This window comes from Trachemys scripta, chromosome 3, assembly GCF_013100865.1.
Source record: "Trachemys scripta elegans isolate TJP31775 chromosome 3, CAS_Tse_1.0, whole genome shotgun sequence".
NCBI lineage: Eukaryota > Metazoa > Chordata > Testudines > Emydidae > Trachemys > Trachemys scripta.
In genome coordinates this window covers 108,710,019-108,737,967 of record NC_048300.1, presented here as the reverse complement: position 1 = coordinate 108,737,967, position 27,949 = coordinate 108,710,019, and the positions used below count along the sequence as shown (strand labels likewise).

General features: G+C 41.8%; 1 protein-coding gene across 1 annotated transcript in view; it reads left to right on the top strand.

The window, feature by feature from the left end:
* The first annotated feature begins 1,710 nt into the window (after positions 1-1,710).
* The window catches only part of LAMA2 (laminin subunit alpha 2), a 450,699-nt gene continuing 424,460 nt past the window's right edge, over positions 1,711-27,949 (top strand). Inside the window, exon 1 of the mRNA XM_034766884.1 lies at positions 1,711-1,863. Coding sequence (XP_034622775.1) covers positions 1,767-1,863 — 97 coding nt within the window. The 5' untranslated portion in view covers positions 1,711-1,766. The remainder of the gene's footprint in view (positions 1,864-27,949) is intronic.

Below are 27,949 nucleotides of genomic sequence, written 5' to 3'. Positions count from 1 at the left end.
AGGAATATAGTTTAATAATTTTAGTCCAATCTCACAACCTTCTTTTTGTGCACTTCAGGAGATAAGGCAGTTAGCTATAGAGGAAACTAGTTGTAAATTGATTTTTACAATGCCAGCAAATTTTGAAAGTTACTCAGTTGTAATTAATTTGTAATGCTGTGTAAGTATTGTTAATAATAAATGGAGATCTACCTATCTCATAGAAGTGGAAGGGACCCTGAAAGGTCATTGAGTCTAGCCCCCTGCCTTCACTAGCAGGACCAAATACTGATTTTTGCCCCAGATCCCTAAGTGGCTCCCTCAAGGATTAAACTCACAACCCTGGATTTAGCAGGCCAATGCTCAAACCACTGAGCTATCACTCCCCCTTGTTTTTCATATAAATGTTTTTCATGGTTCTCTCTGGCATACCTATAATAGTACACACAGATGTGTGTCTAAGATAGCAGGAAAATTATACATCGTATACTTGCATTTCCTGACTTTTGATTTGCTTGACCAGGTAACTTTCTCTTAATGTAGCTTTTTGGTATAGGATTTTCCAATGATTTTTTAAAACGGAAAATTAGAAGAAAACACTTGAAGAGGAGAAGCTCCTCTCTCCAGCTCTTAGATGCTCTGCTAGCTTGCCAAAGATTCTTGTGCTATTAAGCCATCACTGGAATACCCTAGTGAAGGTTGGTGGAGAAGGGGGTGGCCCTGCACAGGATTAAAAGTCAAATGCAAAGCCCGCGTACTCAGCCTTTGTATGGGATGAAGCAGCATTTCATAGAAGATTAGGGTTGGAAGAGACCACAGGAGGTCATCTAGTCCAACCCCCTACTCAAAGCAGGACAAACACCAACTAAATCATTTGATCTTTAACCCTGTATGTGCCCAGTTCAAGCATATGCAGTGCTCCAAGTACCATAGGAAACAAGCCACAATTGGCATGGAGATGGATTTGATCACATGATAGGTCTCTCCTCCTTAATTTCCATGATTCTAAGACATGACTGGAGATGGGCTTTGCACCATATTCTAATGGTAAATGGTCCAGTACAGCCCAAACCTAGTAGGGGAAGCAAATTCCAGAGTTGAGGGCTCTTCATAGAGAACTTTTCCCCCATCAGCCACAGACAAACATAAGAGCTGTCAGGTCATGTCCTGAGCTAGTCACGCCTGCTGTGGGGGCTCAAGGAGAAAGTAGTCTCTTAGCCTGGCCTCGTGATTAGACAACACCTTGGTTTTCACGTGGCAGCGCGGCAGTTCCAGGAGAAGGAGGGTAGCATTCCGCTGTAGCTAGCACCGCTCCACAGCACGTTCTGCACCAGCTGAAGCGGAGACAAGGGGAGCCCCATACAGAGCCCGTTGGAATCCCATCTAGCGGTCCCCAAAGCCCGCCTGTGAACTGCGGGCAAAGGAGCCCTGTGAGCAGACAGTGTGAGAGCGCGGGCCGCCAGCGTTTGCCTCTCAGTGGTCCCTCACTCCTGGGGCTCGCCTTGCTCTTGGAGCCATCCATCCTGGCCGGACCCGCAGGAACCAAGCTAGAAAGCTCTCCTGGAGGCTGGCTGTCCCGTGCCCCGAGGGCGCCCGTCGGCGTGGGGCAGCTGGAGCAGGGCGCTCTGCAGGACAGAGCAGGGAGGGGAGGACAGGGGTGTGTCTTCTCCCCCTCCCCCCGCCCCGAGGCTGTAGGGTCTCTTCCTCCTCCCTCCGCTCTCCCAGGCGGCGGCTCACTCGCCTCGCTGACCGGGGGGAAGAGGCAGCGGCGCAGCGGCTCAGGAGCAATGGCACGGGGAAGTTTGTGTCTCCTCCTGCTCCTCGGCGCGCTGGCCAGCCGGTGCAGCAGCCAAGCTGAGCAGCAGCAGCCGCCGGAGCGAAGAGGTACCGTAGCGTTGGGGGCTGGCGAGTTGCCGCCGAGCTCTGAGCGGCGGAGCAGCGCGTCGCCGCCTGGCTCAGGGGCTCCTTTGCCCGCAGTTCAGCACCCCCCGATTCCGGGGCAGGCGGGGACTCGGTGTGACAGGCCCGAGGGGACCCCAGGGCAGGCTGGGTGGCTTAGCCAGGGGTAGCACTGTTGGCATCGCCAGTGGGCCGAGGAGAGACTTTGTGGTGAGGCTCCAAGTTTCCTGCGTTAAGCTGGGAGGCAGCCCGCTAGGATCCGACCCAGCTCAAGCCAAGTGGGAGTCGGCTGCTTGTCCGTGTCTCTCCCAACCTGCACTGATCAGAGCAGATTTGGTTCGGATTCCCAGCCCTCCATCCCCATCTGCGGTGCTGACTGACACTCCAACTTTTCAGGCACACCGTGCAGAACTGGCTCTTTCACGTGCCAGCTGAGAACAAATCTGATTCCTGACTAATTCCCCCCTCCCCACACAGGGCCGCCCAGAGAGGGGGGGGCAATTTGCCCTGGGCCCCACAGGGGTCCCCAAGAGAATATAGTATTGCAACTTTTTTTCATGGAAGGGGCCCCCAAAATTGATTTGCCCCAGGCCCCCTGAATCCTCTGGGTGGCCCTGTCCCCACAACATGCACGCAAGTCCCTGTTTCAGGAAAAAGCCAAATGCCAAGCATTTCTCCCTTTTCCCATTTCAAAATATAGGGGCGAGACAGCTCCCAACATTGAGAGTGACCATTTCAGACACAATACCAAATGGGATTATTGCACCTTGAGAAATACACTACCTACAATTCCAGGATCTGTAACTTACTAACCCCCTCTTTTTGTCCAGTGACTGCAGAGGTATTAATGCAACTCTGTCTTGAAAGGTCCCTTTCAGTATGTGATAACTACGTATGCTAAACAATCCATTCCACCTTGCATGTCCCCGTGATGCTGGGAGTATCTGTCCCAAACCTGAGGAAGAGCTGTGTGTGGGTCCAATAAAAGATATTACCTGACCCACCAGTGATGTTTTCTGTTATACTCACATAGTATTTATGAGTACACAGGGGGGAAGGATAGCTCAGTTGTTTGAGCATTGGCCTGCTAAACCCAGTGTTGTGAGCTCAATCCTTGAGGGGGCCACTAGGGATCTGGGGCAAAATCAGTACTTGATCCTGCTAATGAAGGCAGGGAGCTGGACTTGATGACCTTTCAAGGTCCCTTCTAGATCTGGGAGACAGGAGATCTCCATTAGTTTTCTATTGGATTTGGTAGGGATGGACTTGAATATGACTTCAGTTCTCCTGTCTTCTGTCCAGCCCATGCCCCACCTAACATATATCTACAGGCATCTCTGTGATTATAATGAAATACATATTGAGAGCTATGTAAATGCATGCAGACTTTATATGGCATTCCAATTTTAAGCAAGATTATAGGCTGATGCGGTAGTTTCATGATAGTTTAGAAGACAAGGTGGTGTTATTCAAACTCATAGTAATTTTTAAAATAGAGTATATCACCTCAGTGGAAGTGGGATCACGCCCTTCCCAGGTACCCAAAATGCTGTGTCTATAGTAATAATAATTTTTTCAGCTATACAGTGCTTAATTAGTAACTTTAAAATGAAAGGACAATCTTTTTATTTTTGTTTTTTTGTTGCTAAGTCTGTATTACTGTAGGTGGAAATAAGATATGAAAGCAATTTTAATAAAAAGCCATATAAAAGAAATAAGCTGAACAAAACTTTTAAAAGTCTGTTTTCTAGTACACACAGTATCACTTTTAGAGCTTGTTCTTCCTATCCTAACATTTTTAGCTCTGCTATTAAAAAAAAAAAAAAAGGAATTCAGTAAGGAGATACCATGGGTGTGTGATAATAAATCTCTGATTAAAATAGCTAGAATAACAATGAGCTCCTAAATGACCTTGATATCATGTTATAACCTGAGAATAACACACAGCTTCAGATTCATCTAGGGTTTTTTCCTCCATTCAGGTTTTGGGTACAGGGATTTGACACCTACTTTATAAAATAAGATATATTGTCTCAAGCAGCTGACTCCTTAATGCTAATTTTAACTCTGTGAAGATAGATGACAGTTGACTAAACTTCTTCATAGAACTTAAATAGTTGTAGTAAACCAAGAAAATCTCACCCAGCCATATTGACTACATTTGGAAATTGACTCACTGTAAATACTGAAGAGTAAGGAAGATCTTAAGATAGAGTAAAGATACAGCACTACATGCATTTGCCATAATTGTCATTTGCTTTTGTGCCAAAGAATTTAATTCTCAGCCAAAGAAACACTCATTTTGGGAGGGTTTCATCCTCCCTCCCCCCCAACCATCTCTTATTGCTGGGGAATGTGCTTTTCTTTAATCAATGTTTTGGTTTTTGACCTCCATGATGAAGAAACTTGCTCATTACTTTCCTCTGAGGAAGGAAGTGGGAGTCTTTGGTTTTAATCTACTTCAGCTGTTCTCAGATTTCATTGTACCCGACTCCCTTCTGACAACAAAAATGACTACTCCACCACAGGAGTGGAGGGCCGAAGCCTGAGTCTGCCTGAGCCCCACCGCCCCAAGTTGGGAGGCCTGGAACCTGAGCCATGCTGCCCACGGCTGAAGCCCTCGGGCTTTGGCTATGGCCCCAAGCAGTGGAGCTCAGGCTTTGGATTTGGCGGTGGGGCTTGAGTTTCGGCCCTAGCAAATCTAATACCAGCCCTGGTGACCTCATTAAAATGGGGTCATGACCCACTTTGGGGTCCTAACCCACAGTTTGAGAACTGCTGATCTACTTCTTTATTTTAGGCTGCCACCCTCTTAGTTTTATGCTGCATGAGTCCCGTTAATTCAAAGAGGAACTCCATTACTTCTTGTAATGGAATGTTAAACTAAGTGTAAATGGGACCTTTTAGACCCCACTGCTGAATTCCAGTACTGGACTGACAGTTTTCCACTTTATTTATACTTGTCCCTAATCTCTTTTTAAACTGCGCTACAGCTGTTAGGACGTTCTAACACACTATTGAGAGATCCCTCTACTGCTGAAGAATGATACAGTCAACTGTACTGTGATTTTAAGGTCCAATGTCTGATCTCAGTGACATCCAGTGAAAATTTTAACACTGACTTCAGTCGGACCAGAACTGGCCTTAAGTTTGTAAGTTTATGTTCAGTTTGTTTTTCAGTTAATTCTTTATTTAATGAATAATACTGTATGGCTAATGCTACTGTGTGACTTTGGCAGCAATCTGAGATTTTGGAGGGGAGGAGGAAGCTATGCAACATGTCTTAAGTGCTATTTTCCAAATTGTTCAAGACATCACATGGAATTTCCATATTGCCCTTTAAAAATGTAAAGTTCAAAAACATCTTGTACCTCAAACATGAACAGTCTGTATTTCTACATTTTAAACTGCTTGGAGATTTACTGTGGTCAGAAACCTGGAGTTAATTTTGTATGTTGTTCTCTGCTACAGATGTTGTTGGTTGTTCTGTAGACTGAACACTAAAGTATTTTTGTAGAATTCCTCATAAACTGACAGTATCATGTCTGGCTCACAATAAGCTCTGGTCTACACTACAGAATTAGGTCAATGTAAGCTGCCTTATGTTGACCTAACTCTGTGTCTGCACTAAAATGTAACTCCATCGATATAACTCTCCCACAACACTGACTTAACTCCACCTCCGTGAGAGGTGTAGTGCTTAAGTTGATGTAGTTGCTTAAACTGACAATTGCTGTCTTTCAGAAGCCATCCAACAATGCTCCACACTGACAACTAAATTGGTGCAATCACTCTTGGTGAGGACACGCACTGCCGACACAAGGAGCATAGTGTGGATGTGTAAAACTGATTCAATTACTGCAATGGCTCTAAGTTGACATAACTTAGGTCAACTTAATTTTGTAATTTAGACTTGCACCAAGTGTATTTTACAATGCTATTTCTTGTAGCTTTGGGTATTTTATAGTTTAAGCAAAAATGCCAGGGAGCTAGACTTTTTAACGCCCAACTGGGCTTCATCCTCCTTCCAGAATATTAGAAATAGACAAATTGGTGGGAATTCAGAAAGGAGCAACAAATATCCCTATGAGTTTGGAGAGAGTGAATTTAAAAAGTAGAGATTGAAAAATTAAGTGGCTTACTGGGGAATGAACATAATCCTGCAATAGTTGAAAGGTGTAAGCACGAAGGACCAGAACCTGATACTTATGCTGAGGCGCACCGTAGTCCTTACTTGTGGAGTAAGGTGTCCCTGAACATGACGAATGGCATCAGAATCTGAGTCCAAATTACCTACAATGCCACCAATATGAAATAGGAAGAAATAAATGAAAGAGAAATGTAGATTAAGTATCAGGAAAAACATCCTGAGGCTACTCTATTAGGAATAGAACCATGATACCTGGTCAGTGGTTCTAGAGTTGTATGCAGTTCTTTTGGGCACCACATAGGGCTTTCCTGGAGTCTGATGGAAGCTCTTCTACATACTGGCCTGGTCTCATGTCATTGCTGATGCTTGGAGTCACTACAATTCCTTCCCCCTACTGTCAATAGGAAAGAGGACAGGTAAGAGATAGCAGGCTTGACCCCACCCCACCTCAGTTCCAGTAGACAGGAGAATGCATCAACTGGAGTTGCAAAGAGCCATGAAGTATCCTGTCATTTCATTGTGATGCTGTCAGTGCTTAATGATGCAGAGTAACAGTGATCCCCACAATTATTTTGTCACTATCTGCAGCTCCATTTAGTAGCATTTCTGAGACTCTACTTCATGTATTATCTCTTTGCCTTCTCTTATCTACGGGAATGGTGTATGGAAGGGGACAAGCCTGCTATCTCTAACTTGTCCTCCTTCCTGACTGCTGACAATTAGCGGGGAAAACAACTTTCCCTAGTCTCTATACAGATCCAGAATCAGATGGCTGCCCACTTGTTTTTATTGTTGCTAAGGATCTGTGGTTTCTCGTCCTGTTCAGAAAAGTTGTTCTATTTATATAGAATGACTGCCACACAGCCTGTTCATGGGTCCAATTCTGCAAGCTCACTCTGTGCAGAACTCCCATGAGCACTCAGATACCAATGCAGTGGGCACAGTAAAAGAACCCAGATATTAGGATCTGGCCCCAAAGCATAGAAACTTCAGGGAGATGGATTAATAAGGATACAGATATATCTGTTAATATGAAGGTCCCATTACAAATATTAAATCTTCAGAGTATTATGTGGATTTAGGCTCTGAAGCATCTGGTATCGATTGGTGTTTGAGACAGAATACTAAACTAGATGCACTATTGCTCTGACCTAGTAGGGCAATCCTTATATTCTGATATAGAATACTCTCTAGAGGATTTTGTTCTGTCAAAGAATGTTAGAATCTTGTAACAGATCTAATCCTGCTCTGATATGTTTCATAGTACTTAACCCCTTTGGTGCTGCTTCCTGGTGCAACATTACTTGGAAGCGTTGGGTTTCAAAATGACTACTTTGGTATGTGAAGAAGTACTTTAGATGTTTTTAACTCTATGTACTAGGCATCAGTGAGAAACTGTATATATTTTCTTCACACTGGCATACTGAAATTTAAGACAATCACTTCACATCTTGAATCTTACAGAGGAGCAAACTCATTTGGCACAATCTTTTGAAAATTATTACTTCTAGGATGAGCAAAATACAGAATTCTTTGTGAAGTTTCTTCATTCCATATGGAAACCTGGTCCAGCTTCTTCTTGAAGCAGTAGATAGATGGATTTGACTTACCTCCATCAAGGGGACAAAAACAAGTCAGTCAATCTCCCAGCTTCCTTCTTGCCCTGTGGCATGGTTGGATTTGGCAAACACTAACTCCCACACGCCCCCTCCTCCCCCTGCACTTGATGCCCTTCCCTTACTATTCCACTAGCTGTAAGAGACCAGAACACCAGTGAAGGAAGATAAAATAAAGCACTAAACTAGCGTTCAAGTCAAGTTCCCTTCCTCAGGTCTGGCTTTATTAACAACCACAGAAGCTGTTTCAGCACACGATCCGCCCAGACCCTCTTGCTGCCATCTCAATAGTCACCATTGTGGTAGCTTTTATAGCCCCATCCATGTGCTAGTCAGGGAACTTGCATTCTACATGTAACTCCTTTCACACTGGAACCGATGTGGCACCTTTATACCTTGTCACACTCCCGTTTATACTCCTGCATCAATGAACCCCAGGCCGTAAGAGGAGATGATGCTGTGGGAGCCGGATGAGAAACAAACTAGTTTACTGCTGCCACATCATTGCAATTGTTATTGGTGGTTGTTTTGCTTAGTGAAGAAAGCAAGCTTGAGGCTGAATCTTGTGGGATAAATGATGGTGCTCTCTTTATTAATGTCCATCAATGGCTATTAGCCAGGATAGGCAGGAATGGTATCCCTAGCCTCTGTTTGCCAGAACCTGGGAATGGGCTACAGGGGATGGATCACTTGATAATTACCTGTTCTGTTCATTCCCTCTGGGGCACCTGGCATTGGTCACTGTTGGAAGACAGGATACTGGGCTAGATGGACCTTTGGTCTAACCCAGATGGCCATTCTTATGTTCTTATTAGAGGGATTCCAGCAGTCTGCTCCAAGCACTAATTGCTCATGCACTAGAATAACTTTCACCAGAACTAAGATTCCAGATTATAGTTTGGTGGCCTTAAAGGGAACGGTTGCTGAGTTGTTGATTAAGGCTCCATGCCTCCTCCCCTTAAGGGAAGCTGCTTCATCTCTAGGGAATATAGGGGAAGGAGGGAAAGAGTAACACAAAGAGTGGAAAGGCTGATGGAGAAGCCCACTATTGGTGATATGAAGCAAAGGTGGTTCCTGGGTTGACTACCACTGCCTCCAAAGTTACAATGTCCATCTGCACCTCCAGCTATAGGAAATCAGCCTCTGGCTACAGAGAGATGGGTTGGGTCTGTGTCTCTAGATGAGCAGCAAGAGCTCCCAGTCATCCTCAGCCTGTCTTCCACTGCCTGGTCATGCTAAGTGTGTTTCCAAAGTTAGAGGAAACTATCATTGGTCTATTGTCTTCACTTTTGCACTGGAAAGCTCTGGCCACAGATACCTTTCTTGTAGTTTAGCTTAGTGCCTCTGCTTAACTTTCCTTCCTGGTCACAGCATGGGTAGAAGGATTCAGGGGTACAGGAGCTGGAACAGATCCCTTTGCCACTTTTGAAGATGGCACCGGAGTGTGTTTGTATTTCCCCCCCACCAGACCTGGTATGTGTATCATAGGCAATGTAAATGTATGTTTTAGATTGGTAATTTATGTTAATACTCCCGGTTTTATCTTTTGTAGTATTGGCTTGTGGAGATGACTGTCATGATGCTTCTGAGGAAAATCTGAAGATTTTAAAATTTGAAAGCTCAAATTTTTGGACTAGAAATGGGTTTTGCCAATCAGTCTCAATTTTTTTGCCCCTCAAATTGATATTTTTGAGATTTACACATAGCACAAAACAAATCAGTGTGAATTTTCTTATTTTTCACCTGTTTTGCTTTGTCCTATTTGTAATCATGTTCTTAAGGCAACTATATATCTTTCTTTAATACATACTGAACACTGGGAGATTAACACATTTTAAACTTTTGGAAGCAGTTGACAACTCCCTGAATAGATTGGTTTCTTTGAGGTTGTTGATACCAGAAGCAATAGTTCTTTAGTGTACAGAACTTCAGAAAGATTTTTTGGTGTCACCTTTCCTTTTTATGTCCTTCAGGCACAGCAGGTCCTGGTCATCTAATTCAGAGAAAACAAAAGACACTTGATTTCTTGTTAACCTCTGAGGCTAGGACAAGCAGCAATAGGCTTGAATTGCAGCAAGGGAGGTGTCACTGGGCCCCAGTGGGTCACAGCTGATAATACCAGATTGAGAACAAACTGCTGAGAAATAGGGCAGACTAACCACCAGTTTGGGGAGACTCTGCCATTATATAGAATCTCCAAGGCAGTAACAAAAGTAAACTTCTGTCTCACCACACTGGTTATCAAGAAGTCAAAAATGCAGTCTCCTTAGGCACTCAAGCACTTGTTTCACCACCCAGGTTTTATGATGAGTGATTATTGAAAACCAGTTTTATCAAACAAAGGCTTCTTCTGATCTCAAGAGATCAGCCACAGAACCAGGTCAATATATAACTCAGCTCTTACCCAATAATCATGCTGTTGCCAATCCTTTACTAACTAAAATCTAAAGGTCTAATTTTAAGAGAAAAGAAATAGAGAGTTAACATGGTTAAGGAAATCCTATCCTTACAAGTGATTGCAAAGTTCTTATATCAAGCTTGAAGCAGTGATTGAAGAAACTGTAGGTTTGCAAAAGTCTCTCTGGAAATTATCCAAACAGCTTGGGGGTCACCAGTCCTTGTTCAGAGCTTCCTTGTTAAAAATCCAGTCCAGAGAAATGAAAAGGGAAATGATGACAAAATGGAGATGTTTCTAGAGTCTTTTATACCCTTTCCCGTGTGGATGGAATTTTACTGTCCCAAACCAAGCTCACAATGTAAGCGTGTGGAAAATTACAGGCACAAGCTGGAGTCCAGAGTCACATGCCCTTACATGGCTTTGACTCAAAGGAGCAGCCATTGCCCAGGTGGAGGCTAAGGCATCCACAGGAAGATTTAATGGGAGGAACGAGTTTCTTCTGTGGCCCATGGAGAGAGCCAATTGCCTTTGATGGGCCATCAACAGAAAGCTGTCTGGCTTCAATGTTGGTTTTTGGCTGGTAGGTGTTACCACAGGAACAAACACATTTGGGATACAGATCTATACCCAATATTCGTAACTTCAGATATAAAAATACATTCATACAAATAGGATAATCATACTTAGCTAATCATGACTTTTCCATTGACACCTTACATGATATACTTTGTACAAGTTTTGCTGCAATTGTCTAACAGTGGTAGCAACAAAAATATACAGTAACTCCTCACTTAATGTTGTTGTTATGATCCTGAAAAATGCTACTTTAAGCAAAACAATGTTAAGCAAATCCAATTTCCACATAAGAATTAATGTAAATGGGGTGGGGTTTAGATTCCAGTGAAATATTTTTTGCCATATAAAAGACGTGTATATATAAACACACAGTATAAGTTTTAAACAAACAATTTAATACTGTACACAGCAATGATTGTGACACTTGGGTGAGGGTGGGGGTGGCGTCAGAGGGTGGGATATTTCCCAGGGAATGCCTTGCTGCTAAAGGATGAACTAGCACTTGGCTGAGCCCTCAAGGGTTAACACGTTGTTAATGTATCCTCACACTCTGCAAGGCAGCACAAATGGAGGGAGGAGACACAATACACCATGGCAGTGGCTGCAAACATTCCCTGCGGAAACTGAATGTGATGATGAACCCATGCTAGCCCACTGGAGTGCCCCACACTCTCCACTTTCCAAAGTGGTGGGGGGGTGCATGTGTGTGAGAGAGAGACACACATTGCCCCTTTAAGTATGCTTGCTCCACTCTAAGTACACTGCCTTTTTAGGTAGATCAGCAAGTTGAGACAGCAGCTGCTGCCAGCAAGCGCTCTCAGTCTTGAGCCCTGTCATGTCCCCTGATGCTCTGTGGAGATGGGGTACAGGAGTGGGGGGCAGGAGCATGGGGAGGGAGACACCCTGACATCAGCACTCCTCTTCCCCCTGACCTGCTGCACAGCAAGCAGGAGGCTCCTGGGAACAGCTCCAAGGCAGAGGGCAGGAGCAGCACACAGCAGTGGCACACGGGACACCTGAATTGCCTGGCAATTTATAGCCTGCTGGGCAGCTGCTGCACAGGAAATTTAGGGGGGCTGCCAGTCCACTCTGGTTCCAAGCCCCCGCCAGCTAGCTCCAATGGGCTGCTCTTCCTGCAAGCAGTGGAGAAAGCAGGCAGCTGCCAAACAAAGTTATAAGGGAGCATTGCACAACTTTAAATGAGCATGTTCTCTAAAAGATCAGCGATGTAACAACGTTAACGGGAAAAGTGAGGAGTTACTGTATGTGGTCACATTTCAATCCTAGAGCATCACGGACAGTTTAGGTTGAACATTAGGAAAAACTTCCTAACTGTCAGGGTAGTTAATCTCTGCCGTTGGAGGTTTTTAAGATTAGGTTAGACAAACACCTGTCAGGGATGGTCTAGATAATATTTAGTCCTGCTGTGAGGGCAGGGGACTGGACTAGATGATCTCTTCAGGTCCCTTCCAGTCCTTCAATTTTTTTGATTCTCCTTCCTGAGATTTACACTGCAGTTTCAGACAATTTGTCCCTTTGGTTAATAAGTGTCCAATTACAACCTCCACTAATTGCTTTTAATTAATTCAGAATGAAGGAAGGAACTCCACTCCCACAAATGCCTTCACAGTCAATCTGGCTACTTGGACTGACAGTACTTGGAGAAGATCATAATTCTGAATAGAGGAAGCAGGACTTTCTCCTAAGTTCCAAATGCAAGGGTAATAATGATAATGAGCCTCAAATATGTGTATAATAAAATGTATATATTTTGTTGTCTCCATCTCTCCCACCCTTATGTTGTCTTTTTAGACTGTAAGCTCTTTGCAACAGGGGCTTTGCCTTTCTTTGTGAGGGTGAATCATGCCAAGCATATTTCTGATAACACCTACATACTACTACTAATTGAGGTTGCTGTCAAGGCTGAAACAGAACACTCCTCCATTGTAAAATAAATAGACAGTACTGACTGTAATCTGTATATTAAATGTCTTTGAGGCAGCAATGGGACTCCTTTACTGTTGCCACTAAACTAGTTCATAGTAGGCATCCTACTAGGGGCTGCATATCATTGTCCCTCCAAACCAGCTTCTGTAACTAATCATAGATGCTTGGTTCTTGCTTCACTGATGGCAGCTTGGATGCCCTTGTCAATCAAGAAGAGCAGATAGTAATTGATGAGGTGCCCAAAAAGAATTTGATAACTCTTAGAATATTGTTGCACTGTGTGTGAGATAAGAGTGAAACGGTGGCTAGCTTGAACATAATTGCTATTACACCAGTGTTCTTACTCAAGCCTTTTTCATTGACAGGATTTCCAAGAAAAATAAGGTAAATTAATGGGGTGGGTTTTTTTGTCCTGTCAAGTAATAAGATAACTTCTCAGGATTAATATATAAAAGTCATCTGTCATTGCAATCAGTTATTTTAGCATAGATTACTCATCATCATCACCAATAAGACTTTGACAAGGACTGAACTCACTGCCAGATTCCTCCAGCAGAAAATCTGACTCAGTGTAATGTCATTACAAGGTCTGCAACAGCTGGAGCAGCAATATGCCAGTGAACACTTGTGAAACTTTATAATGAATAATAAACATACTTTTAGAGGATCCTATCCAAATGCTACTAGTACGCCTTGTCCTGCTCCTAACTGCCAATAGTACATGCATGTATTTGGTTGACTTGGGTTCATGGGTTTGAGTCATAGTCATGTTAAAAAAAATCAAGCAAAGTTGAGGTTTGACTTCATGCCCATAACATAAGATCCTGTCATTCTCCACTGCTTCAGGAACAGGCACAGTTACTTTGGTGGCAGTTAAAAGTGGAGCCACCAGAGCAGTATGAAAAGCTACTCGGAAGGTGGTAAAAAGAACCACCACTATGGGAAATGAGCGAGAAGTAGGAAGAAATCATCCAAGGGAAGCTGGGAGTGACAGGTTCAGAAGGAAATCAGAAGGACCTCTCTTTGGGAGGTTTGGGAATGGGAACCTTAATGATCTGAGGGCAGGGATCCATATATGATAGAAAAATAAATGGGAAATGTGCTTTGAGATCCACACATGGAAAATCACAATATTAAGAGTGGGCTTGGAAAGATTAGATTTTTATCAGTAAATGTTGGTAGACTTCAATTTCATCACATACACAAATTGAAAATATATTTCCACGGATAATAAAAATTTAAGAGACAAAGTAAGAAAAATGCTATTTGAGAACTTAAAGTCAGAATCCAGTGATTTAGACATCTGAATTAGGCTTGTTACAAATGGATTAGCAAATGTGTTTAAAAAAAACAAACAACAACAACAACAAAAAAACACATACTTCAGGCTATTTACTTTGTATGTTTTGACATGAGATGTTGACAGTTTGTGTTTTAATGGTAAAGCTTTAACATTTTGAATCCCAGCCTCTGTCATTAAATAATTCTTGCCTGACCCTTCATAATTTCCTGCAACTGAAAATTTGATTTTTAAAAAATGCTTAAAGCCAAACATTGATATCTGATTCAATTATAAATTTTGATTTTGCCAAGCCTAATTAAGAGCTAGATATTTTTTACTAATACTAGTCCTGTCAAGCAATTAAAAATTAAATTAATCACTATTTGTGTGATAAATTGTGCTGTTTAATAGAATTATTTAAATATTTTTGGAAGTTTTCTACATTTTCAAATATATTGATGTGCTAAAGATTCATATGTCCCTTCATTCTTCAGTCACCATTCCAGAGGACATGCATCCATGCTGTGATGGGCTCTGTGCTATAACAATCCAAAGCAGTGCAGACCAACACATGTTTATTTTCATCACCTGAGTCAGCTGCTACCAGAAGAAGGTTGACTCTCTTTTTTGGTGGTTTTGGGTTCTGTAATTTCCTCATTGGAGTGTTGCTCTTTAGATTTCTGAAAACATAAGAATGGCCATACTGAGTCAGACCAAACATCCATCCAGTCCAGTATCCTGTCTACTGACAGTGGCCAATGCCAGGTGCCCCAGAGGGAGTGAAGCTAACAGGTAATGGATCTCTCTCCTGCCGTCCATCACCACCCTCTGACAAACAGAGGCTAGGGACCCATTCCTTCCCCATTCTGGCTAATAGCCATTAATGGACTTAACCTCCATGAATTTATCCAGTTCACTTTTAAACCCTGTTATAGTCCTAGCCTTCACAACCTCCTCAGGCAAGGAGTTCCACAAATTGACTATGCACGGTGTGAAGAAGAGCTTCCTTTTATTTGTTTTAAACCTGCTGCCCATTAATTTCATTTAGTGGCCCCTAGTTCTTTGGGAACACGTAAATAACTTTTCCTGATTCACTTTCTCCACATCACTGATGATTGCATATACCTCTATCATATCCCCCTTAGTCTCCTCTTCTCCAAGGTGAAAAGTCCTAGTCTCTTTAATCTCTCCTCATATGGGACCCGTTCCAATCCCCTAATCCTTTTAGTTGCCCTTTTCTGAACCTTTTCTAATGCCAGGATATCTTTTTTGAGATGAGGACACCACATCTGTATGCTAAATTCAAGATGCGGGTGTACCATGGATTTATATAAGGGCAATAAGCTATTCTCCATCTTATTCTCTATCCCCTTTTTAATGATTCCTAGCATCCTGTTTGCTTTTTTGACCACCGCTGCACACTTCGTGGACGTCTTCAGAGAACTATCCACAATGACTCCAAGATCTTTTTCCTGATTAGTTGTAGCTAAATTAGCCCCCATCATATTGTATTTATAGTTGGGGTTATTTTTCCCAATGTGCATTACTTTACATTTATCCACATTAAAGGTCATTTGTCATTTTGTTGCCCAGTCACTTAGTTTTGTGAGATCTTTTTGAAGTTCTTCAGTCTGCTTTGGTCTTAACTATCTTGAGCAGTTTAGTATCATCTGCAAACTTTGCCACCTCACTTTTTATCCCTTTCTCCAGATCATTTATGAATAAGTTGAATAGGATTGGTCCTAGGACTGACCCTTAGGGAACACAACTAGTTACCCCTCTCCATTCTGAAAATTTACCATTTATTGGGCTGAGCGGGGCCGACGGCCAGGAGCCCAGCTGGCAGGAGCTGGTGGACAGAACTCCAGACCGGCGGCGGGCTGAGCTGCTCAACCCACCACTGGTCTGGGGTTCTGGCTGCCAGCCCCGCTCAGCTTGCTGCTGGTCTGGGGTTCTGGCTACCGCCCCTTGCCAGCCGGGGTCTTGGCCCCATTCAGCCCGCTGCTGGCCTGGATGGATGGAACCCGGGCCAGCAGCAGACTGAGCAGGGCCGGCGGACAGAACCCCAGACCGGCGGCAATTTTCTACTGTTCCTGATTTTATATTCATTACTATCAACTTTCCCTTTCTTCCATTTGTTTTATATATTTAATTTATAAATATCTGCCTTCACTTTCTCTCTAAACCAGGTTGATATTTTTAACCAGCATAGCCTATTTCCTCAGTTGTGGGATTATGGCTTCTTAATAAGGTGGTGTTAAATGATTCCTAATTATTATTCACATTTCTGATGAAAGTCTTCTTCCCAGCTGATTTAGCTTGTAATTGTTTTCAGCTTTGTGAAATTGGCCCTATTAAAGCACCAAGTATATATATTACTGGTCTGAACTCTATTCTGCTTGCAAATTATAAATGTGATCAACTCTTGATCACTTGTATCCAAGTTACCATTAATTTTTAGTTCTGCGATCAGTTCCTCTTTATCTGCTAGGACAAGGTCTAATATAGAATTCCTCCATGTTGGCTACACCACTTTTTTTGAGCTAGGAAATTGCCATATATAGTGTTTAAAAATTCCAAGGATGTTTTAGTACCGACAGCATGAGATCTCCAGCATATGCCACTCTAATTGAAGTCCCCCATGATAACAGATTTCTCCCCCTCTACACATTAAAGATAGGTGTGCAAGGAGCTGGTCATCCTGTTCCTGAGTGTGATTTGGTGGTCTGTAGTGGACACCAGCTAATATCCCAACTAATACCCCAACTAATACACTAACATGACTCAGATTCAAGCCTCTGCTTTGCCCCACACTTCATGGGATGGAAAAGGGAGTTACATACCTAGGTTATTTTAAAAATTCTGCTAGGCTTCTGCATCTGCATCTTGAAGTGCTTATATACCTTTGAAAATCTGGCCTTTGGTTGCTAGTTACCTCAGTTCCCATCTGTAAAATAGTGGGGTTTATAGCACTTTGCTATCTCACAGGGGTATTGGGAGTAAATCAGCATGACTAACTGATTGTTTTGGTTCATTGGCTAAACTGAGAAATTAGGGGGGAAATCATTTTGTGTTGACTGGAAATGAATTATTGTTGACAAACCAAAAGAGTTTAATTTTTGTTTTAGGTATTCAATCCAAAATGAAATGTTTCTAGGTTTTTTCCTTTGCGCTTTTTAAAATTAAAATGTAAATAAATTTGAAAGTAAAATTTGAAATAAAGTCCTTTATAATAATAAAATCAAAACTGTTCATTTCTATAATGTTGAAATAAAATGTTGTGTTTTCTCAATTTTTTTTCGGGATGAAACAATCCAGCAAATTTGATACAAATTTGCAACATATTTCAGTCAACCTGAATCTGCATTTTTTGGTGAAAAATGGTTTGACAATTTTTTTGCCCAGCTGTACTTCAAAAGATTGTGAGGCACTCATACTATGCTGTGACAAGGCATGACTCACCAGTGCAGTGCATCCTGCTGGCTGTCCTGGAAATTAGCTCAGGATTGCCAGTGCGCCCCACTCCAGGTGGGGTCTCCTCATTATTCCTGTCTCCACATCCAGAACCCACGTCTCTCCCCAGACTACATCATCCTCTTCTGGACACAGCCCTTCAGCTGTGCCCTACTCAGTTCTTTCCCCCCTACCAGGAGACCGACAGTCCTGAGTGGCAATCTGCAATCCAGGTTCTACCCACTCATCTCAGTGGCAGACTGCAGTCCATGCAGCAGTCACTCTCCTCAGTGGCCAGTGGGGGCAAGCCCAGATCTGCTCGCTACTCTGGGCCCTGACCCAAGGACCCTATAGCCAGCAGCCACATACTGCCCTTCCTCCAACTCTGCTGTCTTCTTCCCTGGGCCACTTCCCCCATAGCCCCAGCCCCAGTACTGACCCAGCCCAGCACTGCTCTGTCCATAGTGCTCCACTCTCTAAGCAGCCAGTCCTTCTCCCTCAAACTCCAGTGAGTGACTGCCTTGTTCTGCTCAGCAGCCCCTTCTTATATGGGCCAGCCTGGCCCGGATTGGTTCCCCCAATAAATGTTTCCCTAACTGGCTGTTACCACAAGCCTTTTCCTTATTGGCTGCCTCCTGCACAGCCTCCCCAGGGTTGCTTTAATCCTTTACATACCAGTGAGGGGTAGTTGCCTCATCACACATGCTAATAGGGTAGCATATAAGTACCTAAGATAGATCTAATTTTTGTTACTGAGGACTGATCTACACTAGAAAGTTAGGTTGTCATGGCTATACTGCTGAAGGGTGTAAAAAGCTCACCTCCCCCTAAGACATTTAAGCTGACCTAAGCCCCAGAGTAGACAGTGTTAGTTCAAGGGAAGAATTCTTCCATTGACCTAGCTACAGCCTCCTGGAGACAGGGCTGGCTTTAACTTTTTTGCTGCCCCAAGCAAAAAAAAAGAGTGCTGCCCTCCATAGCGCCACCATAACACACCCCCTCAGCACCGTGCTGCCACCCCCCCCCCCCCGGAGCCCCGCCCCCCCCCCCCCCCCCCCCCCCGTGGAGCGCCCCGCCCCACCGCGCCACAGCCCCCCGGAGCGCCACTGCCGAATCCCCCCCCAGCCGCTAAAACAAAAACAACCCACCCCTAGTTCTTGTATTATAGGAATAAATAAATAACTTTTCCTTATCCACTTTCTCCACATCACTCATGATTTTATGTACCTCATAAGGTGGTGTAACTGACAGAGCAGCATTAGAGGTATGTTTTGCCTCTCAAACCATGCAGTGGTTATAATTACTTTTTTTTCTTTGTGCCATTTTCAGGCCCTAGGATGATATCTAGCCCCCACTATAACAATTAAAAAAAATAACTGAAAAAAGTTAAAAATGCCAGATACAATATGCAGCAACAAAATAAGCCATTCATTAACAGTACAGAGTTGTTTTCTCTTAATGATGTAGTACAGTATAACTGATCTATGATGCCACCACTTGTATTAACCCCTCTCAATATGTGGTTTAATTGAAAATGCATATTTAATTGGCAGTGTATTTTCAAAATATCTAAAGCTTGGAGGATTTCTCTTTTGAGCAAGTTGAGCTTTCTGCAGCTCGGCAGAAAGCCTTCTGAATTAGTACCATTGTATTAGGCTTGTATGCTGTGTGGGTTTTGGATCTGCTTAAATGTGCTTCTCCCTCCCAGTTATTTCTTTATGGATGTACAGTAAATATGGCAAATATTTGCTACATTCAGAGTGGGCGGGCAGCTTTTACATGCATACCCTATCATTATTGATTATGCATGGGGCTACGGTTTTCCACTTCCCCAGCTGCAGATTGGATGCAGAGTGAGACACTAGTTTTCCAGCAAAGCATATGAATATTTTGTGCCACTTTTATAGCTTGGCAAACAGAGGGGAAAACTCACTCAACTTGTTTGCCTTATTGTAGGCTATGGAGTCATTTAAAAACTTTGTTGTGTCTTTGAGACTCATGGATTAATTGGAAAAAGAGCTTTTGAGTGTGTGTTTTTTAAAAGCAATAATAATCCAGGCCCAGGGCATTTTCTGGGGGATTAATGGCTGTCCAGGAGAGATCATGACCCAAAGTAAGGCTGAAGCTATTGTATCCAGTTATTCATTAACTCCCCTGGGAAATGTCCTGCATCATAGTATTGCCACCAGGTCATCATCATTATGTTCCCTCCCCACCATCATCATTTCTCTTCCTACAGTATAACTTAGGAAATACAGTGTTTAGAACAATTAGTGGATCCAACTGTCCTTTGTCAGCCTGAGAAGGTCTAGTGCAGAGAAACAGATGGTGTAAAATCTTCAGAACAGGGACCAATTTCTACATCTGTTTGTAGAGCACCAACAGCAATGGAACCTGTATCCTATCTGGGGCCTCTGAGCATTGCAATAATATACATATTTAATAATTTGTCTGATCAAAGGTGATTATGGATTCTTATTGCAACTCTCATTGTACCCCCTCTGTGTGGCATCCACTTGTTGTCTCTCATCTTACATGAGACCCATGGGACTAGTCATGGAAGTAAAGTTAAGCATGTGCATACTTGTTTGTAGGATCAGAGCCTTTGATTACACTGGTCTACAATTTTTGAGAAGTTGTCTGCTTCAGAGATAAAATGTGCTATTTATTATGTATTTTGATGTGCTGAATTCAAATATGACAATTAAAATAACTGATTGGCTACTTTTTCTAAGATATTTAAGTTTTTACATTTTATATCTATGTATATTGTGTAGATAGTAAAGTTTTAATTATAAATTGTAAACCTAGGTCTTTTCATGTGTTTATGGTTGCTTTACATGATAATATTTCACCTGTCCTGTTTACGTAACACTTTAAAAATCAGCCAAAGGCTTATATAAATAAAATTTATTATGAAACAAAAGGCAAAAAACGATTATGTACATAGTTTAGTCCTATTCAGTGTCTACTCGGCGCTTCTTGGCTTGTCTCTTGTATTCATTAAATGGAGCATCTCTTGTCACTGTCCAGCAATAGTCTGCAAGCATTGATGGGCTCCATTTGCCCTGATAGCGTTTCTCCATTGTTGCAATGTCCTGGTGAAATCGCTCGCCGTGCTCGTCGCTCACTGCTCCACAGTTCGGTTGAAAAAAATCTAGATGAGAGTGCAAAAAATGTATCTTTAATGACATGTTGCAACCAAGGCTTTTGTATGCCTTGAGGAGGTTTTCCACCAACAACCTGTAGTTGTCTGCCTTGTTGTTTCAGAGAAAATTTATTGCCACTAACTGGAAGGCTTTCCATGCCGTCTTTTCCTTGCCACACAGTGCATGGTCAAATGCATCATCTCAAAGAAGTTCACGAATCTGAGGACCAACAAAGACACCTTCCTTTAGCTTAGCTTCACTTAACCTTGGAAATTTTCCATGGAGGTACTTGAAAGCTGCTTGTGTTTTGTTGATGGCCTTGACAAAGTTCTTCATCAGACCCAGCTTGATGTGTAAGGGTGGTAACAAAATCTTCCTTGATTCAACAAGTGGTGGATGCTGAACACTTTTCCTCCTAGGCTCCAATGACTGTCGGAGTGGCCAATCTTTCTTGATGTAGTGGGAATCTCTTGCACGACTATCCCAATAGCAGAGAAAACAGCAGTACTTTGTGTATCCAGTGTGCAGACCAAGCAAGAGAGCAACAACCTTCAAATCAGAAGTTATCTGCACTGTTCACACAAGTACGAGGCATCTCTGCTCACTTTGGCTAAACAGAAATGTGTCCCTTTGCAAAATCAAACACTGACAAATAAGAGAGCACGACACTATATGATTTCTAGAGCTGATATAGGGCAATTTGTTCAGCAGAGTGATGTAAGCTTCGTTATGATTGCATCATCCATGACTTTTAGGAATAACATGATGCAATTCATATCATGTATGACGCAATACCAGCTTCAGATTGCATCATTCATTGTTTTGTCTAAAAAGCAAGTACTGTCCAAACCCAGTCATAGATTTATTCATAGATCCAGTCAAAGATGTATTTTAGTCATTTCTGGTTTAAATTGAGATCCCTTCCCTTTATAACTCACTTATCCTCCGCCATTCCCAAGTCAAGGGTCGTATATACTGACCCAATAGTATATCTTGAAAACTAGAGCCAATCACCAATTTTAAGCATCATTTTCGTTCTCAGTGACCCAGAATTAGTAAAGTTTGACTACATTTATTTCAGAAGCATTTTGGCTGTAGAACAGTGTTATCTTTTTGGTATATGATTGTACTGTGCTTTTTTCACTATGGATTCCTGTCCTTTAGTTGCTACCAGAACAACAACATCTTTATTTTTAAAAGAGAGGGAAGATATCCTTTGAAAAGTTGTTCATGCCTTTTCTTTTTAATCCCAATAACATACTTGGTTGATGTATATAGTCTGTCACTGCTTATTCCGAGAAGTGTTGTTGTGGGGACAGGCAGTGCTGTTTATTGGATATCTGTGGGGGAAGAACAGGAGAAGAACCATTATCCTTGCATTTTTTGCCAATAGTATGTCTCTAGGAATGACGATCAAAAAGAGTTAGAGGTTCTCTGAACAATAAAGACTGCTAACAAACCAAGCTGTATGTGGCATTTTTCTTGCCACTTTAGGTTTGTAATAAATAATTATAAATGGAATTGAATGCTGAGACAGTTCAAGCAATCTGACTTGATAATAGAGGGCATTAATTCTCTAGAAATGCCCTGTACAGCACATAGCAAATTAAAGTGATTCACCTATGTACAACAAAACCCACTCATAGCCTTTTTTTCCTTTTTAATCTTACAATAGCAATAGCTACCTTGGTGCAGAGCAATTTATTGAGAATTAATGATGGCCCACTCTGGTTAATGGCCTGAGACACAGCCAAGGGCCATCTACTCTCCCAGCTGGTCATTAATCCCTAGGAAATGCTCTATACCTTGACTGTAATTGCTTAATTATATTCTAACAATCTAGAAGTAGAATGTTTCATTTTCATACTATCAATCCACATTTATTCTGAATACTTCTTTTACAAACAGTGCCTCTTGTGCATAACTCGAAAGCAATAAAACCCTTCCATTTAATAAAATATTGGGTTGTGTAAATGATTAGAGTGAAACAAAAGATTTATGAAATTAGTTTCAACATCTCCTGGTTGGTGAGGAGTATTGCCACTGTGTCTTTGGGGGCTGCAGAATTGATTTCTCATTCTAAAGACAGGCTATACATTGCTCTTGATCATTTCCAAGCTGCTAAAGCGTCATCCAATGATATATAGCACAAGATTCCAAGTATGAAATTTAGAACAGATTTTAGGATGAGGCTCTAACTGGCTATAAGAAAATGATGTCTGGGATATTTCTCTGTTTGGCTGATTAAATTAATCTACTCACAGTTAGGTGAAGTCAATTGGGGTGCTGGAAAAATTTGTATAGTGGGAGTGTTGAGAGCCATTGAACCAAACTGTAAACCCTGTATATGATGGGAACCACTTCAAGCCAGGGGTACAGCAACACCCCTAGCACTCTTAGTTCCAGCACCTATAAAGTCAATAAAATGAGGTCTACATTTAAGAAAAATGAAGCTCCTTCTTTTAAGTAAAGGAAAACCTTATATAATTCTTTTTTAAAAATCATGTAGTGGGTTGCATGTCAGTCATCCTTTTTCTGTCTCCTTGTTATTGTATCTGTGGAGACGGTAAAAGTTGCAGAGCAAAGTGGGTAGGTACTAACTACATACCCTGTATGAGTTGTGAAAGATGATTTAATCTTTACTAGAGAGATTAGGAGACTTTGGTAGCATTTTAAGCATGTATTTTTTTAAAGGCTTTCTCATTAGAGTTATTAGATTTATCATCCCAATAATCAGGAAAGAATTTTATACAATGCCAACTAATGTTGATTGCTTCAGGAAGGAATCTTTGCTGATATTGGGTCTATTTTAGTCTTTTCCTCGCTAACTAGTATCTATTCTGGAATGTAATACAGTACTACACAGCACATGTGGGATAGCTCAGGTAAATGCAGGGGGGGGGGAAATTGGGATAGTGAGCAACAATAAATTACATATATTTAATTGATGACTGTGCTTGACACTGTAGAGAAGATAGTAAGTTCTTACCACAAGCAGCTCAATCTAAGGGCTTGTCTGTATGAACACTTCATTTGTGGCAAGCTAGGGTGTAAATCTCCCCACACTAGGCATGCCATATACTAAGTGTCTGTGTGGAGCCAGCTGCCGTGCAATAAAAATTCTCCAGATGCACTTTGATCTACTGTGTTTTGAAACAGAAGTAGATTAAAGAGCGCTAGGCAACTTTTAGACCACGGCAGCAGAGTCCACATGGACAATTAGAATGTAGCTGGCTAATGTGGGGTAGATTTACACCCCATATTGCTGCAGACTAAATGTTGGTATAGACAAGCCCTAAGAGAAGACACAGGACAGAAATGCTCACTCCAATAAAGTTGTAAAATATAGGATTTGGCATGGTAAGTTTGTGACGCAGGTTAGGATTAGAATAGGTTCATCACCCCATGGTAGGGTTATGGTGTGGTGCCATTTGATGGTCTCAAAATCCATACCCAACACCTATTCCATTCTAAGTTTGGGCTAAGGTTAAAGTTACTGTAAATTTACAGGCTTTGACTAGCATAAGGGCTGTGAGCAGTTCAAGGACTTTGACTAGGAATAGGATTGCCTGGGATTGGGTGAAATTTAGAGCTGGTTGGTGGAGCTGGACTAGGGTAAGTGTTGCGAACTGTTCACTGTCCAATGGTAGGGTTAGCACTGGGGCTGTCTGCAGTAGAGCTGGATGAATAACTGATTTTTAGTTTACTGGCAGATCACGGAAAAAAAATACTGTTTGGGTTGACCATAGGTCACTCTTGTTTACATGCAGCACTCCCACTGATGTCAGTGGTAGTTTTGGGCAGAGATTCATAGATTCTAAGACTGGAAGGGACCTCGAGAGGTCATCGAGTCCAGTCCCCTGCCCTCATGGCAGGACCAAATACTGTCTAGACCATCCCTGATAGACATTTATCTAACCTACTCTTAAATATCTCCAGAGATGGAGATTCCACAACCTCCCTAGGCAGTTTATTCCAATGTTTAACCACCCTGACAGTTAGGAACTTTTTCCTAATGGCCAACCTAAACCACCCTTGCTGCAGTTTAAGCCCACTGCTTCTTGTTCTATCCTTAGAGACTAAGATGAACAAGTTTTCTCCCACCTCCTTATGACACCCTTTTAGATACCTGAAAACTGCTATCATGTCCCCTCTCAGTCTTCTCTTTTCCAAACTAAACAAACCCAATTCTTTCAGCCTTCCTTCATAGGTCATGTTCTCTAGACCTTTAATCATTCTTGTTGCTCTTCTCTGGACTCTCTCCAATTTCTCCACATCTTTCTTGAAATGTGGTGCCCAGAACTGGACACAGTACTCCAGCTGAGGCCTAACCAGCGCAGAGTAGAGCGGAAGAATGACTTGTCGTGTCTTGCTCACAACACACCTGTTAATGCATCTCAGAATCACGTTTGCTTTTTTTTTGCAACAGCATCACACTGTTGACTCATATTTAGCTTGTGGTCCACTATAACCCCTAAATCCATTCCACTCCTTCCTAGACAGTCTCTTCCCCTTCTGTATGCGTGAAACTGATTGTTCCTTCCTAAGTGGAGCACTTTGCCTTTGTCTTTATTAAACTTCATCCTGTTTACCTCAGACCATTTCTTCAATTTGTCCAGATCATTTTGAATTTTGACCCTATCCTCCAAAGCAGTTGCAATCCCTCCCACTTTGGTATCATCTGCAAACTTAATAAGCGTACTTTCTATGCCAATATCTAAGTTGTTGAGGAAGATATTGAACAGAGCCAGACCCAAAACAGACTCCTGCGGAACCCCACTCGTTATACCTATCCAGCAGGATTGGGAACCATTAATAACAACTCTCTGAGTACGGTCATTCAGCCAGTTATGCACCCACGTTATAGTAGCCCCATCTAAGTTGTATTTGCCTAGTTTATCAATAAGAATATCATGCAAGACCATATCAAATGCCTTACTAAAGTCTAGGTATACCACATCCACCACTTCTCCCTTATCCACAAGACACGTTATCCTATCAAAGAAAGCTATCAGATTAGTTTAACATGATTTGTTCTTTACAAATCTATGCTGGCTATTTCCTATCACCTTACCACCTTCCAAGTGTTTGCAAATGATTTCCTTAATTAGTTGCTCCATTATCTTCCCTGGCATGGAAGTTACAGTAACTGGTCTGTAGTTTCCTGGGTTGTTTTTATTTCCCTTTTTGTAGATGGGGGCACTATGTTTGCCCTTTTCCAGTCTTCTGGAATCTCTCCTGTCTCCCATGATTTTCCAAAGATAATAGCTAGAGGCTCAGATACCTCCTCTTTTAGCTCCTTGAGTATTCTAGGATGCATTTAATCAGGCCCTGGTGACTTGCAGGCATCTAACTTTCCTAAGAGATTTTTAACTTGTTCTTTTTTTATTTTCTCTTCTAAACCTACCCCCTTCCCATTAGCATTCACTATGTTAGGCATTCCTTCAGACTTCTCGGTGAAGACCGAAACAAAGAAATCATTAAGCATCTCTGCCATTTCCAAGTTTCCTGTTACTGTTTCTCCCTCCTCACTGAGCAGTGGGCCTACCCTGTCTTTGGTCTTCCTCTTGCTTATAATGTATTGATTAAAAAGTCTTCTTGTTTCCCTTTATTCCTGTAGCTAGTTTGAGCTCATTTTGTGCCTTTGCCTTTCTAATCTTGCCCCTGCATTCCTGTGCTGTTTGCCTATATTCATCCTTTGTAATTTGTCCTAGTTTCCATTTTTTATATGACTCCTTTTTATTTTTTAGATCATGCAAGATCTCGTGGTTAAGCCAAGGTGGTCTTTTGCCACATTTTCTATCTTTCCTAACCAGTGGAATAGCTTGCTTTTGGGCCCTTAATAGTGTCCCTTTGAAAAACTGCCAACTCTCCTCAGTTGTTTTTCCCCTCAGTCTAGATTCCCATGGGACCTTACCTATCAGCTCTCTGAGCTTACCAAAATCCACCTTCCTGAAATCCATTGTCTCTATTTTGCTGTACTCCCTTCTACCCTTCCTTAGAATTGCAAACTCTATGATTTCATGATCACTTTCTCCCAAGCGACCTTCCACTTTCAGGGTGGAATGGCTACCCTAGCAGTTTATAGATCTAGGCCTATATCCAGCAGGTGGATGTGTGCATACAGATCCCTGTGCCGCATTTGGAGGTCCTTTGGGCTCAGTTCAGGCACACTGCTGTGTCTGCATGCAATGAATTGCAGAATCTGGGTCCTAAATTCTTATGAGAATGACTGAGTTTATTATCACGATTCTGTGTCTCTCAGTGTTAAGAGTTATGGGAATTGTGGTCATATAATGAGAAAATAAATTTCTAACTCATTACTGTATGAATTGTTACTAATGCCTCACTTGAACAACATTTTTTGTTTTTTGTCAAGTGACTCATAGTACAATTGTTAGACTCATAGAATAATAGAAATTGCATTGCTCGAGCTTGTGTGTTGCAATTGCAAATAATTATTAAATCACACATTTACATGCCAATACACTTCCCAGAGCAGAGATGGTTTTGACTTATTTTGAAATTGCAGTTTAAAAATATTAGCACTGTCTGCTTTTTCAAATAAATAAATAATTTTATACTACTAGTGAAGAGGAACTTGTTAATTCCTCATCATAGACGTCTACTAGACAGTGTCCATAAGGCATCAAGTGAAAAGCAGTATTAAAGAGAAGAAATTCATTTCATTTATGATTATTATAATCTGGAATTTTTACTATGATACTTCTCTTAATGTGACATACGAGTTAATATATCAGGTAGGTGCTATCAACACATCAAGGTGAATCCTGGCCTTGATGTAGTCAGTGGCAAAACTCCTATTGACTGCAACTGAGCCAGGATTTATTCCCCAGTCTTTATGAACTCAGCCATATAGTCCAGAATACTAATTCTGTTATATCCCAATTATCCATTGAATATATGTGAATAGCTACAGTTATTTATTTCTACAATAATCAAATGAACTAGAGAATTCAAACTGGAAGGTCCTGTAGCTATCAGCAAGAACAATGGGGAATGCTTTAAAGAAGACATATATCAGGTTTAATAGTAATCAGTTTCCAGGAATTAAACCACTTTTGAGTCTGAGTTGAAATCTGTTCCTAAAATATCAGCTGGGCCTAATGAACATCTGGCTCCAAAGCTCTAAGGAACAAAAATATTGATCAGTATGTCCTCCGACAGTACTACTGGCATCCCACTGATTTGTTTCAAGGACATAATTCATATATATTTAATTTAAAATGCAACCAGCAACAATTTGAAATATGTACTCTGTTGTTGTTTTAATACAATTTTCCCCCTCACTCCTTTGATTAAAGATATTTGTAGTTTCCAGTAGTGAATTATTTGCCAAATTCTTCTCTTCAGAGACCACCTGTGACGTTCTGCTCAGGACATCCAGAACCATAAGACACTGTGTTACCCTACTGGTCATATGGGGAATGTGATTATACCACTGTATAAATTAAATTTCACTCTATCCAAATTAAATAC